Below are 13,348 nucleotides of genomic sequence, written 5' to 3' on the forward strand. Positions count from 1 at the left end.
CCAGCATCCTACCAGTATAGAATTACTTCAGCGAATTGTACCTTGAAAGAGTCACTAAACGAAGGGTTTTAAGTCAAGGACTACTTATAGTAGGTATTATGTAAAACTGACATTCTGATCACTGCATTGCAGTAAGCATACTTTTGTAACCAGCTGTACTACTACAGGTCATGCTCACTGTCTAACAACTCAACATGAGAAATGTGAAGACTTTTCAAGTAACAGAATAGGGGACAATGATAAAATACTTGTTTTCGATAGTCCTGCATATGCATGTGTTAGGTAGGTCTGGGGTTTGTGTCAGCAAACTTGAGTTTCACCAAACTGTTTCCCAGAAATATTTATCAGGGTTTCATTGGTATTTCAAAACATTACCTTCACTACTAATTGGGGCTTGGGCACTTTCATTAAGTCACAGAGGTAATTTCGCTGCTTCCGTAGAAATGGCAAGTCTGCATCCCTGTTTGGAGACAAAAAAAAAAGTATATATAAGCAACCAATTCCTCTGCTCTCCATGGCTTCTAGCATCACATCCATTTTCCTCAGTGCATCTGTCAATTAATTGTAATTGCTATTGACAGTAAAAAAAAAAAAATGATATGGTATATCCCCAGAATTGCAGAGGAAAGGAAGATCTTCTTTTAAAGGGCAAATTTCTGTTCTCTCAACCTCCTGAATAGCATTCACTGGATTTTGGCCAATGCCGCTTTCTAGAACATATAGGCAGAACCAACTAGTTTCATCCCATAAGAGAAGCAAGAACAAGTTTGCAAGTTCTGCGAATCGGAAGAGAATAAACAAGTCAAAATGTATACACAAACTGACACAAATGGGTGCAGGAGGTGAAGGGAGAGAAATTCCATTTGAAAACATTCAGACACCAGTAATTGCCGTGATGGAGTAAAAGACCTTGAATTGGCACCAAATTACAAAACTACTTAGAGAAGTTGAAGAATCAGATGAACTATAGTTAAAAATGGAGCTCGATGTAGATTACAGTCTTTGTTGGTTTAGTTTATAAACTGATCTGATACATGTCCTTATATCCTAACACGTACGTCCTATTCCATGTGCAAGAATACGTGTGGAATAAAAAGCAACAAAACTTGTGTTTCTTTTTCTGTTTCTCCCATTGTCTTCACCACTCATTTGGATCTTTAATCTTAATCTACATCAGATTTATATCCACTTGACACAGTACTCTTATTGTAACAGCTGGGGAAATGATGTGAAATCTGTTTCATTGGATATGATAATTCTGTTATTTTCTAGTCAGAGGATATAATGTGGCTGCCTCTTTTAATGATGCTGGGAGAAGGCCAAAGAAATCAACTCATTTTTTAAAATTATTGGGGGAGCTTCTGAAGGATTAAAGGGTCTTCACATTTTGTCTGGAATCCTGAGTTCACATCTCAATTTCTGAGCCAGTGAGATGGCAGGGAAGATTCTGGAACTAAATTGGATGATAAAAGTTATGAAAAAAGCAGTGTTTTAAAATCCTCTTTTACCAGCCTTATATATGGATTGAGCTCCTGGCAATTCGATACATCGAAGTGGTGCTCTGGAAACAATCACTCACATGAAAATTACTCACGCCCAGCTATGAAATCCATGAAGAGCTATCATCCCCAAACTTTAAAAATCTGTCATCTGCCTTCCCACCCGCAAATAGGGTCTCTTTTCAATAGGAAAAGAAACTAACCTCACTTACCCTTAACATTTCCATGACTTACTTTCCATTTGTGAGGAAAAACTCTACATTAAACAGTTATGGCTTCATCTATAAGAGTGTCTTATTAAATGAAATTTATTAGTTTTTGAGACATGCAGCATTTTTATTTCCTGAAGAGGGACTATGCATCCTGCGCTTGATATATGACCTTACATATCAACAGTAAAATAAATGCCAAGACAACCTAGGAAGAATCAGCTAGTGTAATGTTAGTCTCAGCTGCCTACTACAATAAATAAATGTAGATAAGCAAGTAAGTAAGTAAGTAAGTAAGTAAGTAAGTAAAATAGCTTTGTTCTCAATTATATACTATACTATTGTACAGAGTACTATAAGCTGCTTCAGGTATCAGCTACATTTCAAAGAGAGGCTTACAAACAAGTCCTGTCTCAATTCATTGTTTCATGTTTGTCACAAAGTTTGGATCACACAAAACTTTGCAAATCCCCAATGTGTAATATATGTCCTGTATATTCTTAAATGCTATATACGCTGAAAGGTAACTGAAACTTACAAGTACACTTAAGATTAACTCACCAATTAGTGTCACTCAGAATTGTCATGGCATTTTCTAAAACGTCAGGTTCGGCAATATCACTGTAGGTTATCAGCATCTCATAAACCTGACTAGCAGTTGTTTTTCTTATCTGGAGAGTAAAAACAGAAATGGCTCAAATGAAGGTGGTTGCCTTTGGGGGATGAAAGAGTGGGTAAAAGAGAGGACAGTATTTATAGCCTACATCAAAAAAAAAAAAACAACCCACAATAAGCCAAGGCCTAAAGTGAGCCATTTCCATTAGCCAAGAGCTTTTAATGAATTTACTCCTTAATCCCTCCCTCACTGCCCACTTCCCTGAGAGGGAGAGTCTACTTGTCGAAAACACAAAAATTACTCTTCATTTGGGAGAGTTATTAAAGGTGTTATACAAGTAGGTCTATGAAAGATCCGTGCTATCAACAGTTTCTAATCATATGGCTACCTCCAGCATTAAAGGCAATACTCTAAATATCAATTATTGAAAAATACAATTGGGACGGTTTTATGTAGCACTTGGGTTATCCGCTATGGGTAAAAAGTATTAGTTACACAGGCCTTTGGTGAGATTCAACAAAGTTCTTACATGGGTGGAGGGGGGACTAGCTCATAACAGCCGGAGCTTTTTTGTTGTTGCTGTTCCTGTAAGCCATATATTAGGGAAAGAATTTAATGTATTCCTTGCTGTCACCATATCACACTGGGAGTAACTTGGTGTTGTACATATGCAGTATGGAGCCAACTAGGGCAGAAGTAAGCCAATAGTTGCCTAGGTAAGTTTTCAAAAAAAAAACACACATTCTTTAATATAAATAATTTAAAAAAATCTCAACCACTTCTGAAGTACTTACAACAGGAAATGGATGGCAAAGAAGGAGGAAGAGCTGAAACAGAACTTTTTTTCTCATGTCACCTGGAAATTGAACCAAGCCACAAAACCTAGAACAATAAATATTTAACATTATATTTTATCACTGATCTAACAAAGCATGTCAAAAAACACTCTGCTGTATTGTACCAGTATCACAATTTTTTTTCTATATGAAAACTCAAAAAAAACACAAACTTCAATATGTGCTAATTACAAAAGTTTAAAAATGGCAAGAATCTATTTTTAAATCACAAAATAAAAAGTATCAAAACTGAATGACAGATAATGTTCCAAAACAAACTTTTTATAAACCTTGCGTGCTCTTTAAGCTCTTACTGCAAATGGTAAGAGGGAATCACACATTGAATTCAGACAAACAACATTGAATATAAAAAAACTACCATGTAATTAAAAAACCAAATTAATATATTTATTAAAAAGAAAGCATTTTTTTCTTTTGAGTAATTTTGTGACATGGAAGAAATAAAAATTAGAAAACTTCTTGTTAAAGCAAATATATCAGTACCAGAAATTTTTCAAAAAATTCCAGCCAAGTATTGAAGTGACTAGCATTTTTGTTTTGCTGATATTAAACTGAGGAGACTAACTGTACTAAGAACTTCAGTACTATTCTGTGACACTGAAACACAGAGGCAATAAAGATGCATATCTTATCAATGTAAGCATTGGGCAATGCAATTCAAAGTCATAAATCTGATAAATTATGGTTTGGATTAGGTACAGGACAGAAGCTCCCTTGGCAAGGATAGTAAATCTGCTCTGGGAGCAGATAAACAAGTGCAGCAAAAAGTCTCAACTACTGCAATTCCAAGACTGAGATTTGGTTGGATCTACTGTTTCTAAAACCCAATTCTAATCTTCTATTTGACATAACCCTTAACTACAGAAGCATAATGCAGGAGTGACTGGGGATAGGTGGGAAGTTTCTTCAGTTTTTCCCTCCCAAACTTGCAAAGCTGTGATCAACTGAGAAAGACTGACATTTTAGAACAAGCCATATAAAAAATGTTGGGGAATTCCTGGAAGGTTGCCGTGCTGACAAATCAGTCATCAAGAGATGAGAGAAAACTGATCTACAAGCCAGTGAAAAAAAAGATAAAATCAGAATTCAAGGAAGGAAACAAACAGCCCAGAGCAGCCAACTTCCATATAAATAGGAAGTAGCACTAGATAAACAATCGGGGAAGAAATAATGCCCTAATGAAGAAACCATAAAGGAAGAAGACACATTACCATCGGCAGGGCAAGCTACTATATCTCAACAGCCAGCAAATCTCACACTCCCTTGGACTGAGTATGTATGTAGGATGTAATGAAATGTCTTCAGGAAAAAAAACCTCAGAGAGCACCAAGAACTTAACAGTTCAACCCTGAGTTTCAGATATTTGATATTCAGATATTATGATATATTGTCTAATAGTTTCATTTAATTGATATAAAATGATTGATACCAAAAAATGGTCTATGCTTGAAAATTCTGATACCAAACTACCATAGGACAGGAGAAACATTTGTTTCAAGCTATGAAAGAAACTACAATTTGATTATAATAGTTTTTTTTGGATTTAGAAAATAAAACAGAGTATTAAATATCCTGAAATGTGCATTGAAAACCGTATCCTGACCTCCCAAATGTATCCATTTTAGGGGATGTTCTTCCCAAAAATGAAGATTTCTATATCGGTTTGCTTGTTAGTGTGGAGAACAATGCTTGGAATATATGATAGGGAGGGGCTTGAGAGGAGGGGGGATATGGTATAATGTTTGGCTCTTTCAATTTTCAACCTTTATTTTTTTTTTAAAAAAAGGCAAAAAATAAAAAAATGTTTCACTTCTTAAAGTTCGGTTACCTGTAGTTTCATTTACAAAAAAAATCCAATAAACACACATTAAAGTAATTTTAAATAATAGTTCTTTTTATTATTTGAACTCTTTAAATTTGATATGCCAAACTAGAGCTGCCCCCTTTCCCCAGACACAAATCCAGATAAAAACCAATGTGAAGAGAATGGTGAAAAGTAATGAACAGCTGGTGATGAAATTGACCAGAGTTGACTGTTCTTCTCCCCCAGTTCTGTCTGGTATGAATTGTCATGGTTTTTAAAATGACAAATCATCCACCACTTTTTTATTTTTTTACCACCAATCAGATTTGAATTGCCTTAGAATTGCTTTTAGACTTACATTGTTAGCTACAGTTGCTTTTGAACTAGAATTTATATACACAGCTGCCCAAAATTCACTGCCAAGACCACTTTTATAGAGCATACAAATGAAACCTTTGCGTACATGACAGGGCTAAATAAAACTCATTTTCCACGTGTCTTTCTTTTTAAAACCACATGGACTGGCTACAGACCATTAATTTTTCATCCTTCAGGATTTTTTACATATTTTCCCAACTTACACAGCAATGCTGGAACGGAGTTTCTGGATATCTTTAGATCTCTTGCTTTCTTCTTTACAAAGACTGAGCAACTTCATAGGAAACGGGTGGCTTAAAAAATTAAGAAAACAATTTTTAGCTATTTTTTTCAAAGATGAACAAAGTATCTTGAGAGTTGTGACATTATATATCCTTATATGGTTATATGTTAGCAGTTAAACTAACAAACTATATCAATGTTGCCATAAAAAGGCTTCTCTTAATTAATAGATTTGAAATAGAAATCATTTTTGCATTCTTCTCTTCCAACAGATTTTAATTGTTAATATTTCAAAAATAATTTTTTGATTTTTTTTTGATTCACATTCTGTTTAGCTGTATTGATCAGACAGAGCAGAAAGGCAAGGGACAACGGCATATAAATATTCCCAAAAGCTTAGTTTTTACCCATCAAAAATTGATGTTACATAATTATTTTTGCTGCATATTCCGTTGTGAAAGCTTGCTTACAATCTCCACATTTAAGCAAACGTGTTTACTCACTAATTTGTTCAAAAATTGCAAAGGGTCTTTTTGAAGGTTACACAGAATTTAGTGGAGATTTATTCACTTCATTGAAATACAATGGCAAAATAGGGGAAAAGGTGAGATTTAGAAAGGCAATGACAATGTAGGCCGCTCTAGTTGAGCATCTGGAAAAGATTTAATGCATGTATTCTTATGAATAAGGCTCCACATTCGAAATAGACCTACTTGGCTTACTTTCTGTCATCTGTTAATTTCACACTTGTAATAAGGAACCAGTAAATGAATTCAAACAGATCAGCCTGCAAAGGAAGTAACAAAATCCTGCTCCTGTGCAGGCAATTCTTCAGGAGAAAGAAAATCAGCATCTAGGGAAAAGGGATCTGTCCAGAGGTTTTATATGATGCAAATTGGGCGCATGTGTTTCTGAAAATTGAGCTTTTCAAAAAAGAGAGCTACATTTTAACCATATCATGACAAATTAATTAAGAAAAACAAGGTAGCCCTTAAATCAAGAGCAAGACATGAAGTGCCCTCCAGCTGCCAGTCTTCAAAAGTACAAAACTCCTGCTGTTAATCACTTACCTATGTGTAAAAATCTGAGCTGGTGCTCAAAAGGAATACTTCTGTTGATGACCTACTAGACTAAGCAGCCCATGTGATCATTTTCCATGTAAAGAAAACCAACTATTTTTTTAAACGGGACACTGCACATAAATTGCATTGATAAAATACAACAGTGATTTGCTTCAATGTACAGTATGCCTCAAATAATCAATCCTGCTCTTTTGAAGAGAATCATGCCTAGTTGTTATATAAATCCCCCCCCCCAAAAAAAAAACCCTATGTATGTTACTTTAAGGTTTTTATCATATAACAGGCAAGAAATATAAAATTTATCCTGGCATTTTGGTAAGGGCTACAATAGTCAAATTTGTATATAACCTCTTCCAACTGATTCCACGTGGGAAGAGTACCTTGAGTGCTTGGCACATAGTTGTACTGGCCCTCCAGAAGCTCTGAAGGGAGCGGATAAAAATTGATTTTAGCAAATGTTCCATTTATAACTTTGATTGATAAGTGAACATAGCAAATGACTTAAATTAGCTCTTATGGAAAATAAGAGATTTGTGGCTTGACTTAATTCATGCTAAAACTCTCCTTCTTGGTCATCTATCTTAGCTTTGATGAAGAAACTCAAAGCAGCATTTGGGTTGGAAATGGGCCCACCTCCTTAAAAAAGATTGATAGCTCTTATCCCTTGGGGAATCACATTTAACTTTTCAAAACAAAATACTTCTCCAAATTATTCTTTTGTTAAGATATAGTAAAAATAATCTAGACTCTAATTTTTTTCTGTTATTATAAATTAGAGGAATGGAACATTGCTCTTTGAAGATTTTCCAGCAATTCGGAAGAAAGAAGATACATCTATTTATTTTGCCACTTACTTTTCTTCAGTTATAAATACATCAAAGCATCCATTGGCCAATATCTGATCCAACATCTTTAGCAGTGGAACAGATACTCTAATGAGGAAAGCATAGAATACTATGTTTATACACTTCACATTGACACAATTCACATATAATAAACATTTTATATATGTGCTCTAAAGTCAGATGATCAAATCTAAACTGAGTCCAAATAATCGAGTTAATATGACATCTTATATTCTGAACAAGCAAGATGCCAAACATATATAATCCACTAACAAATTCCTGATGTCTTTAAGGTTTATAAAGAATGGTTTTAACAACTGGGAACATTTCAGAAAAACAAATTTTGACTGAATATATTAGAGGGAAAAAAACTCCTAGCAATAAGGAGTTTAACATGAAATCGCCTACTTAGATAATTAGTCTAAATACCTCCTTTTACTCTGATTCCATATTTCTCACTTCAGAGAAAAACTTTTGCTACATATATACAGCAGAAATAATACACTAAAAGATACACAGAGATCCCACTACCACTCTCCTATGTTCATAGTATTCAGGGAATTGGAATGTTTCATTTTCACTGTCAACTAATTCGGCCAATCACATAATCTGTTATTTTTTTCTTCTCCAAATTGGTTCTGAAAATAGAACTGGACTCCAAGGAATATCTGCAGGGAAGGAGAATCAGGTATGTGGAAGTTTAGCATTGGTTCTGCACATCTGCCTAACTCTCTTGCTGGCATCTCCCCCGCACCATTCATGTTCTACTGTGGCAAATGTAAACAGTGCATTTGGATTTCAGAGAAGGAAAAAGGGACATTACACAAAGGGACATTACTATTGCCTAAGAGACATCTCTAATCAGATGCAGTTAAGTTGGACATGGGATACCACATAGATCACTGTAAAAAATGCAATCTATTTGAAATGTTGTGGTATGGGAAATTCTAAACAATTGTGAGCTTGACTGGATATCACAGCTTCTTTTTAACTCAAGTAAATGTTCACTGAAACTCATTTTTTTATTATAGTATTTACTCTTTTAAATTTTTGTTGAAAGATTATAGAGGAAGATAAAGGGAGGCCTGGATGGGAAATTAGAATGCATTGGAAAAGAATTCCATCTGTTTGAAAAATCAAACCTTGATAGACAAATTGATTACTAGAGTGAATAAAATTTGTTATTCATTTGTCATTCTGAATGAACTATTGACTATAAATTCAAAAAAGGGCTTTGAAGTTGAGGAGTTAATCTCTACACTATCTCTAATCTCTACAGTATCACTTTATCTAACATCTGTATCAGTTATTTGCTTTTTAGCTATACCAGTTTCTGTGAAATTAGTAATTTGTGGGTGATCATCCTGATAATTAAGATATTGAGATACAACTTACAATTTTTTTCTTTGAGAATCTTCGAGAAGATTCCCAAAAGCCATCAAGCATCAAACAATCTGTCTAATTAGTTTGCCTATGTTCTTTCAATTCTGTTTGTTCTTTGGGTTTTAATAGCTCTGATGTTTGACTGCCATTTCCCTACTGTTCCTTCTGCTTGATGGCTTTTGGGAAGTTTGGGTCTTCAGGAGAAATTGGGACACACAATATTTGACATCTCTCAAACTGAAAATTCTAGAGGCGATTTCCTTTTCTTGTTGCTTTTGAAAGAGAGCAGGAATCACAATTCAGTACTTTCGAAGTCTGTTCTACTAACTACATTGAATTGATGACTTCCAGTTTGATAGATGTTTTAATAACCATGGTTTCTAACTTACAAGTCATAAACAGAAAATGTAAGTTTAATATTCATGAACAAGAAAACCAAAATTGTCATGGAAATCCAACCAAAGTTTCCTTCACATGTTGGCATGTTTTGAGGCACCGAGGACTGCAACTCTGCCTCCCAACTTTCTGGAGGAACACAATAAATATCTGGTGATTTGAGACTGAATTTTTCAGGCCCTTTTGAAGATCTAGTGACTGAAATAGTTGTGGAAGGTATTTAGGAGGCAGTGTTCCATTTCTATTCTTAACCTTTACCCTACCCAATCCTGCCACCCAAATTGACTGAGACTGTATAGGTCACCTGTCATTCAGTAGATTGTCCTCGAAGACTTTCAGCAAAGTCTCACAAAAGCTGTTCATTGCACCTCTGTCATCCTGAATACTCTTGAGATAACTGAACAGGCTTTGGGATGAGCATCGTACCTGTGAGAGAAAGTCCAAATTAAAAAAAAACAGTCTGGCCTATACAAGAGCTTCAAGAGCTTCTGGTGTCTTAATATTTAAACTTACCTTACCATTACATTAAAGGAATAAAAAAAATCTATGCTAATTGTATAAAAGGAACCAGAGATGAAGCTGCTGTGAATTTCTGTTTTCTGAGCACTAGGCGAGGATGTTTATCTTCAGGTAGTAGGTTTCCTAGAGTGAATAGGCAACATTCACATTTGAATCTCCAGGGGATGCACTACCTTGATCCCCAGATCAGAAAGGATACAACAAGACTGCTCTTCAACCCAATGCAAAACAATGCTTTTGAACAGGTAAATCCAACTACTGGAAAACTGAACTAAACAAACATATACATATACAAGCATTTATAAATGAACCAATGAATTAAAAACACGTAATAAAGGGGGAGAGACAAGGAAAAATCCACTAGGCCTTTTCTTTTCCCCCACCCCAAGGTGAGTGATGATAATAGTCATCCTACTGCTTTTAATATTTAGTTTGAAGTTGTTGGGAGACTTATATATAGTACAAATATGTGTAGGTAACAGATAACATAATCAGAGTTGGAGGTCATCTAGTCCAACCCCTTGCCCAAGCAGGAGACCCTACATCATTTCTGACAGATGGGAGTCCAATCTCTTCTTGAAAGTCTCAAGTGATGTGTAGGAATAAAACAGAATACAGTAAAAATTAATTGCAAACCTTACACAGGTATTAATCATCTTGGGGTATTTACAAAACAGCTAAGGGGAGAATTCCAGAAATAGTCTTTTTGGTTTTTTTTTGGTCACTCTTGGTAGATTGCTAGAAAGATCACTGTGCAATGAAACAAAGCCACAGTGCTTCTATATATATTCATCATCAGAACTGACTGAACCATCCTGCTTCCACCATCTAGAAAAGGTGTCCAGAGACTTCTGCTGAAGAGTCAAGAGAATTTCTGGCCTATCACTTCTGATGTACCTGCAAAATATAATATTTTTGTGCTCTGTGTACATGCTGCCAATGTCACATTTTTGCTGAGAATGAGAAACAGATGAATAAAGTGAAGGGAGAGACACTCCTTGTGAATTAAAGAAGAATTAAACTAGGAAGAAATGGCTGGATCTGAGCCTGGAAACCCAGTCAGTGAAGAAATATGTATCTGGAGAACAGATTAAGAAACCCCAATCTGAATCTTATCTAGCCAAAACTATGACCCCCCTCCCCCTCCCCCCAAACCCTCTATTATTGAACAACTTATTTAATAACATGTAACTGTAGGCTGTGGCAGAAAAGTTACTTCTTAAAAAACAGGTAGGGAAAGTTACTGTGTCCTATCTGGAGAAGTAGAATGATAACCTTCAATAAACCCATATAGTCCTACAATCTATCTTTCTGTTCAGATACATCTTTTTGAACAGGATGGGAAGTTATCTTTCCCTGAAAAAATTATGCTTCCCAAAAGCAGAACCTTTTCTTAAATATAACAAAATCCAGATTTAGGAAGAGGTTTTTTAAAAAATTTCCAAGCTGGATATTTAGAATCAAGGAAACTCTTTCTCTACCAAGATTATTTCCTTCTAAAAAGGACTACAGAAACAAATAGAGTTTGATCTAAGAAACTCTTTTCCAAAAAATAAGAAATAACCAGCTGTTTTCTGTAGATGTAAACAATACATCATAGGATTGCCACCTGAAATAATTATTTGAAAATCTTGAGGTTTTTCCTGTATTATTATTCTAACTAGCAATGCATGTGACCCATCTCTCTGATTTAGTTTCTGAAATAAGGTTTCACCATAGTGTCCAGAACACAAAATTATTCAAATAATTTTGATGCTTCTTTGCAGAGGCATATTTAGTTGCAGTCTAGCTATCCATAAAGCAATCTTATTTTAAAGAATCTATTACCTCTCAATGTCATATTGATTTGACTGAAATTCCAGTTCACTGATATTCTGTATTTCTTTCAATAAGACCAAATCTGTTTTAAGGATCAGCTACCCAAATTTATAAAAATTGCCCAGAAAATGTGGATTGCTTGAGGCTTATTTTTGTTGGCCTACAAAATGGTTTGGCCTCCACCTTCCAGATTTTTAAAACAGCTGACCATAGAAAAGAAGATAGGATGCAACTGAAAGTGGTAGACTATACTATAAAAAATAAGAACTGGCAAGATATCGTCATATCCAGGAGCCTGGCTAATTGCTGGAAAGGGGAAAAATAACTTAGCTGAACGGTTTTAATTAGATTACATCTGATTTCCACACCTAAAAGAAGAAAACTGTATTAAGTGGGATGGATTTTCCCCCAAAATTTCTCGTTGGAAATGAATCCATGAGCCATGAAGGTATATGGAACGCTCATTATGCTGTACTGTAGAAGCATAATAGCTTTACTGTCCAATATCTGTATTACTATAAAGTCTGCATAAAAGAGCCCTGAAGAATCAGATGATTACTCATGCCATATCTGAGATTTAAGATTGGATTGAAATAGTAACAAAATTAATTATAAAAAGAATTGATATTGTAGTTAAAAATTAATTCAGACTAAATTTATTAAAATATACAAAACTAAAATTTTAAACCTAGGCAGCTTTAATTCTAAAGAAATAGTTGAATACTAAACAACAAATAGAAGATAAACAATAGAGAGAGAGAGAGCCAGTTTGGTGTAGTGTTTAAGGCACCAGGCTAAAACCACGAGACTAACTTCTAGTCCTCTGTTAGATGCAAAACCAGTTGAGTGACTTTGGGCTAACCATTCTCTCTCTGTCCTAAGAAAAAGGCCATGGCAAACCACTTCCAAAAATCTTGCCAACAAAGCTTTTGGAACTAGTCCAGGCAGTTGCCAGGAGTCAACACTGATTCAAAGGCTTAAATTAAACAATAAGCAACATAAAAGCCAAAGATGTCTATCACTAAGGCTTGTTCGAAAACCAGAAAATCCAATCAGAGAAGCATTCTGTACCCTAAAAGAAAACAAAAAAGATTTATGCCCAGATTTATTTATTTTTTAAAAAAATGGCTTCACTTAAAACAGTGGTTATTAAATGGGATGTATATCTTGAGAATACTGGAGCTGTTTCTTGGTGAATCAATTTTGGACCAACATCCATGATATTAAAACTCTTTGAGAGAGTTTTATTTTTCATAGCAATGGGGTTTCTTCAGTTTTTTTTACACTTCCCCCCTATTATTTTTATAAATAACTCAAGGTGATGAATATACCTAATTCTTCCCTCCTATTTTCCTCACAAGCCTGTGAAGTGAATTGGGCTGCAAGTGACCGACCCAAAATCACTCAGCTGCATTTTGTGGCTAAGGCAGGACTAAAATTCACAGTCTCCTGGTTTCTAGCCTGGTATCTAAATTACTAGGCCATATGGCTCACTCGTTAACAGATCTTCTTTCATTCACATATTGCACATTCTTTAAGCTCATCTATGCTGTTTGTGGGAATAACTGCTGAGGCTGCATTAACTATAATAAAAAGTAAATTAGAATTCATTAAAATAATAAATCGACATTTGACCGTTGGCGATTTGAACTCATAACTTTGCACTTTTATAAAGCCAGTCATTCATACTACTAGGCTACATATTGGTGGTCAGCAGGTG

The 13,348-nt window shown here is 35.0% G+C and overlaps 1 protein-coding gene across 2 annotated transcripts in view; it reads right to left on the reverse strand.

Moving 5' to 3' along the window:
- Positions 1–13,348, reverse strand: part of TBCD (tubulin folding cofactor D) — a 281,979-nt gene that overhangs the window by 2,547 nt on the left and 266,084 nt on the right. For both annotated transcript variants that reach the window (XM_087924756.1, XM_087924755.1), the window contains 6 exons: positions 9,596–9,717; positions 7,522–7,599; positions 5,567–5,656; positions 3,119–3,206; positions 2,270–2,379; positions 376–460 (listed from right to left, as the gene is read on the reverse strand). In XM_087924756.1, coding sequence (XP_087780882.1) covers positions 376–460; positions 2,270–2,379; positions 3,119–3,206; positions 5,567–5,656; positions 7,522–7,599; positions 9,596–9,717 — 573 coding nt within the window. The remainder of the gene's footprint in view (positions 1–375; positions 461–2,269; positions 2,380–3,118; positions 3,207–5,566; positions 5,657–7,521; positions 7,600–9,595; positions 9,718–13,348) is intronic.

This window comes from Pseudonaja textilis, chromosome 2 (genome assembly GCF_049901715.1).
Source record: "Pseudonaja textilis isolate UNSWEBS1 chromosome 2, rPseTex1.2, whole genome shotgun sequence".
In the NCBI taxonomy this organism is placed as follows: Eukaryota; Metazoa; Chordata; class Lepidosauria; order Squamata; family Elapidae; genus Pseudonaja; species Pseudonaja textilis.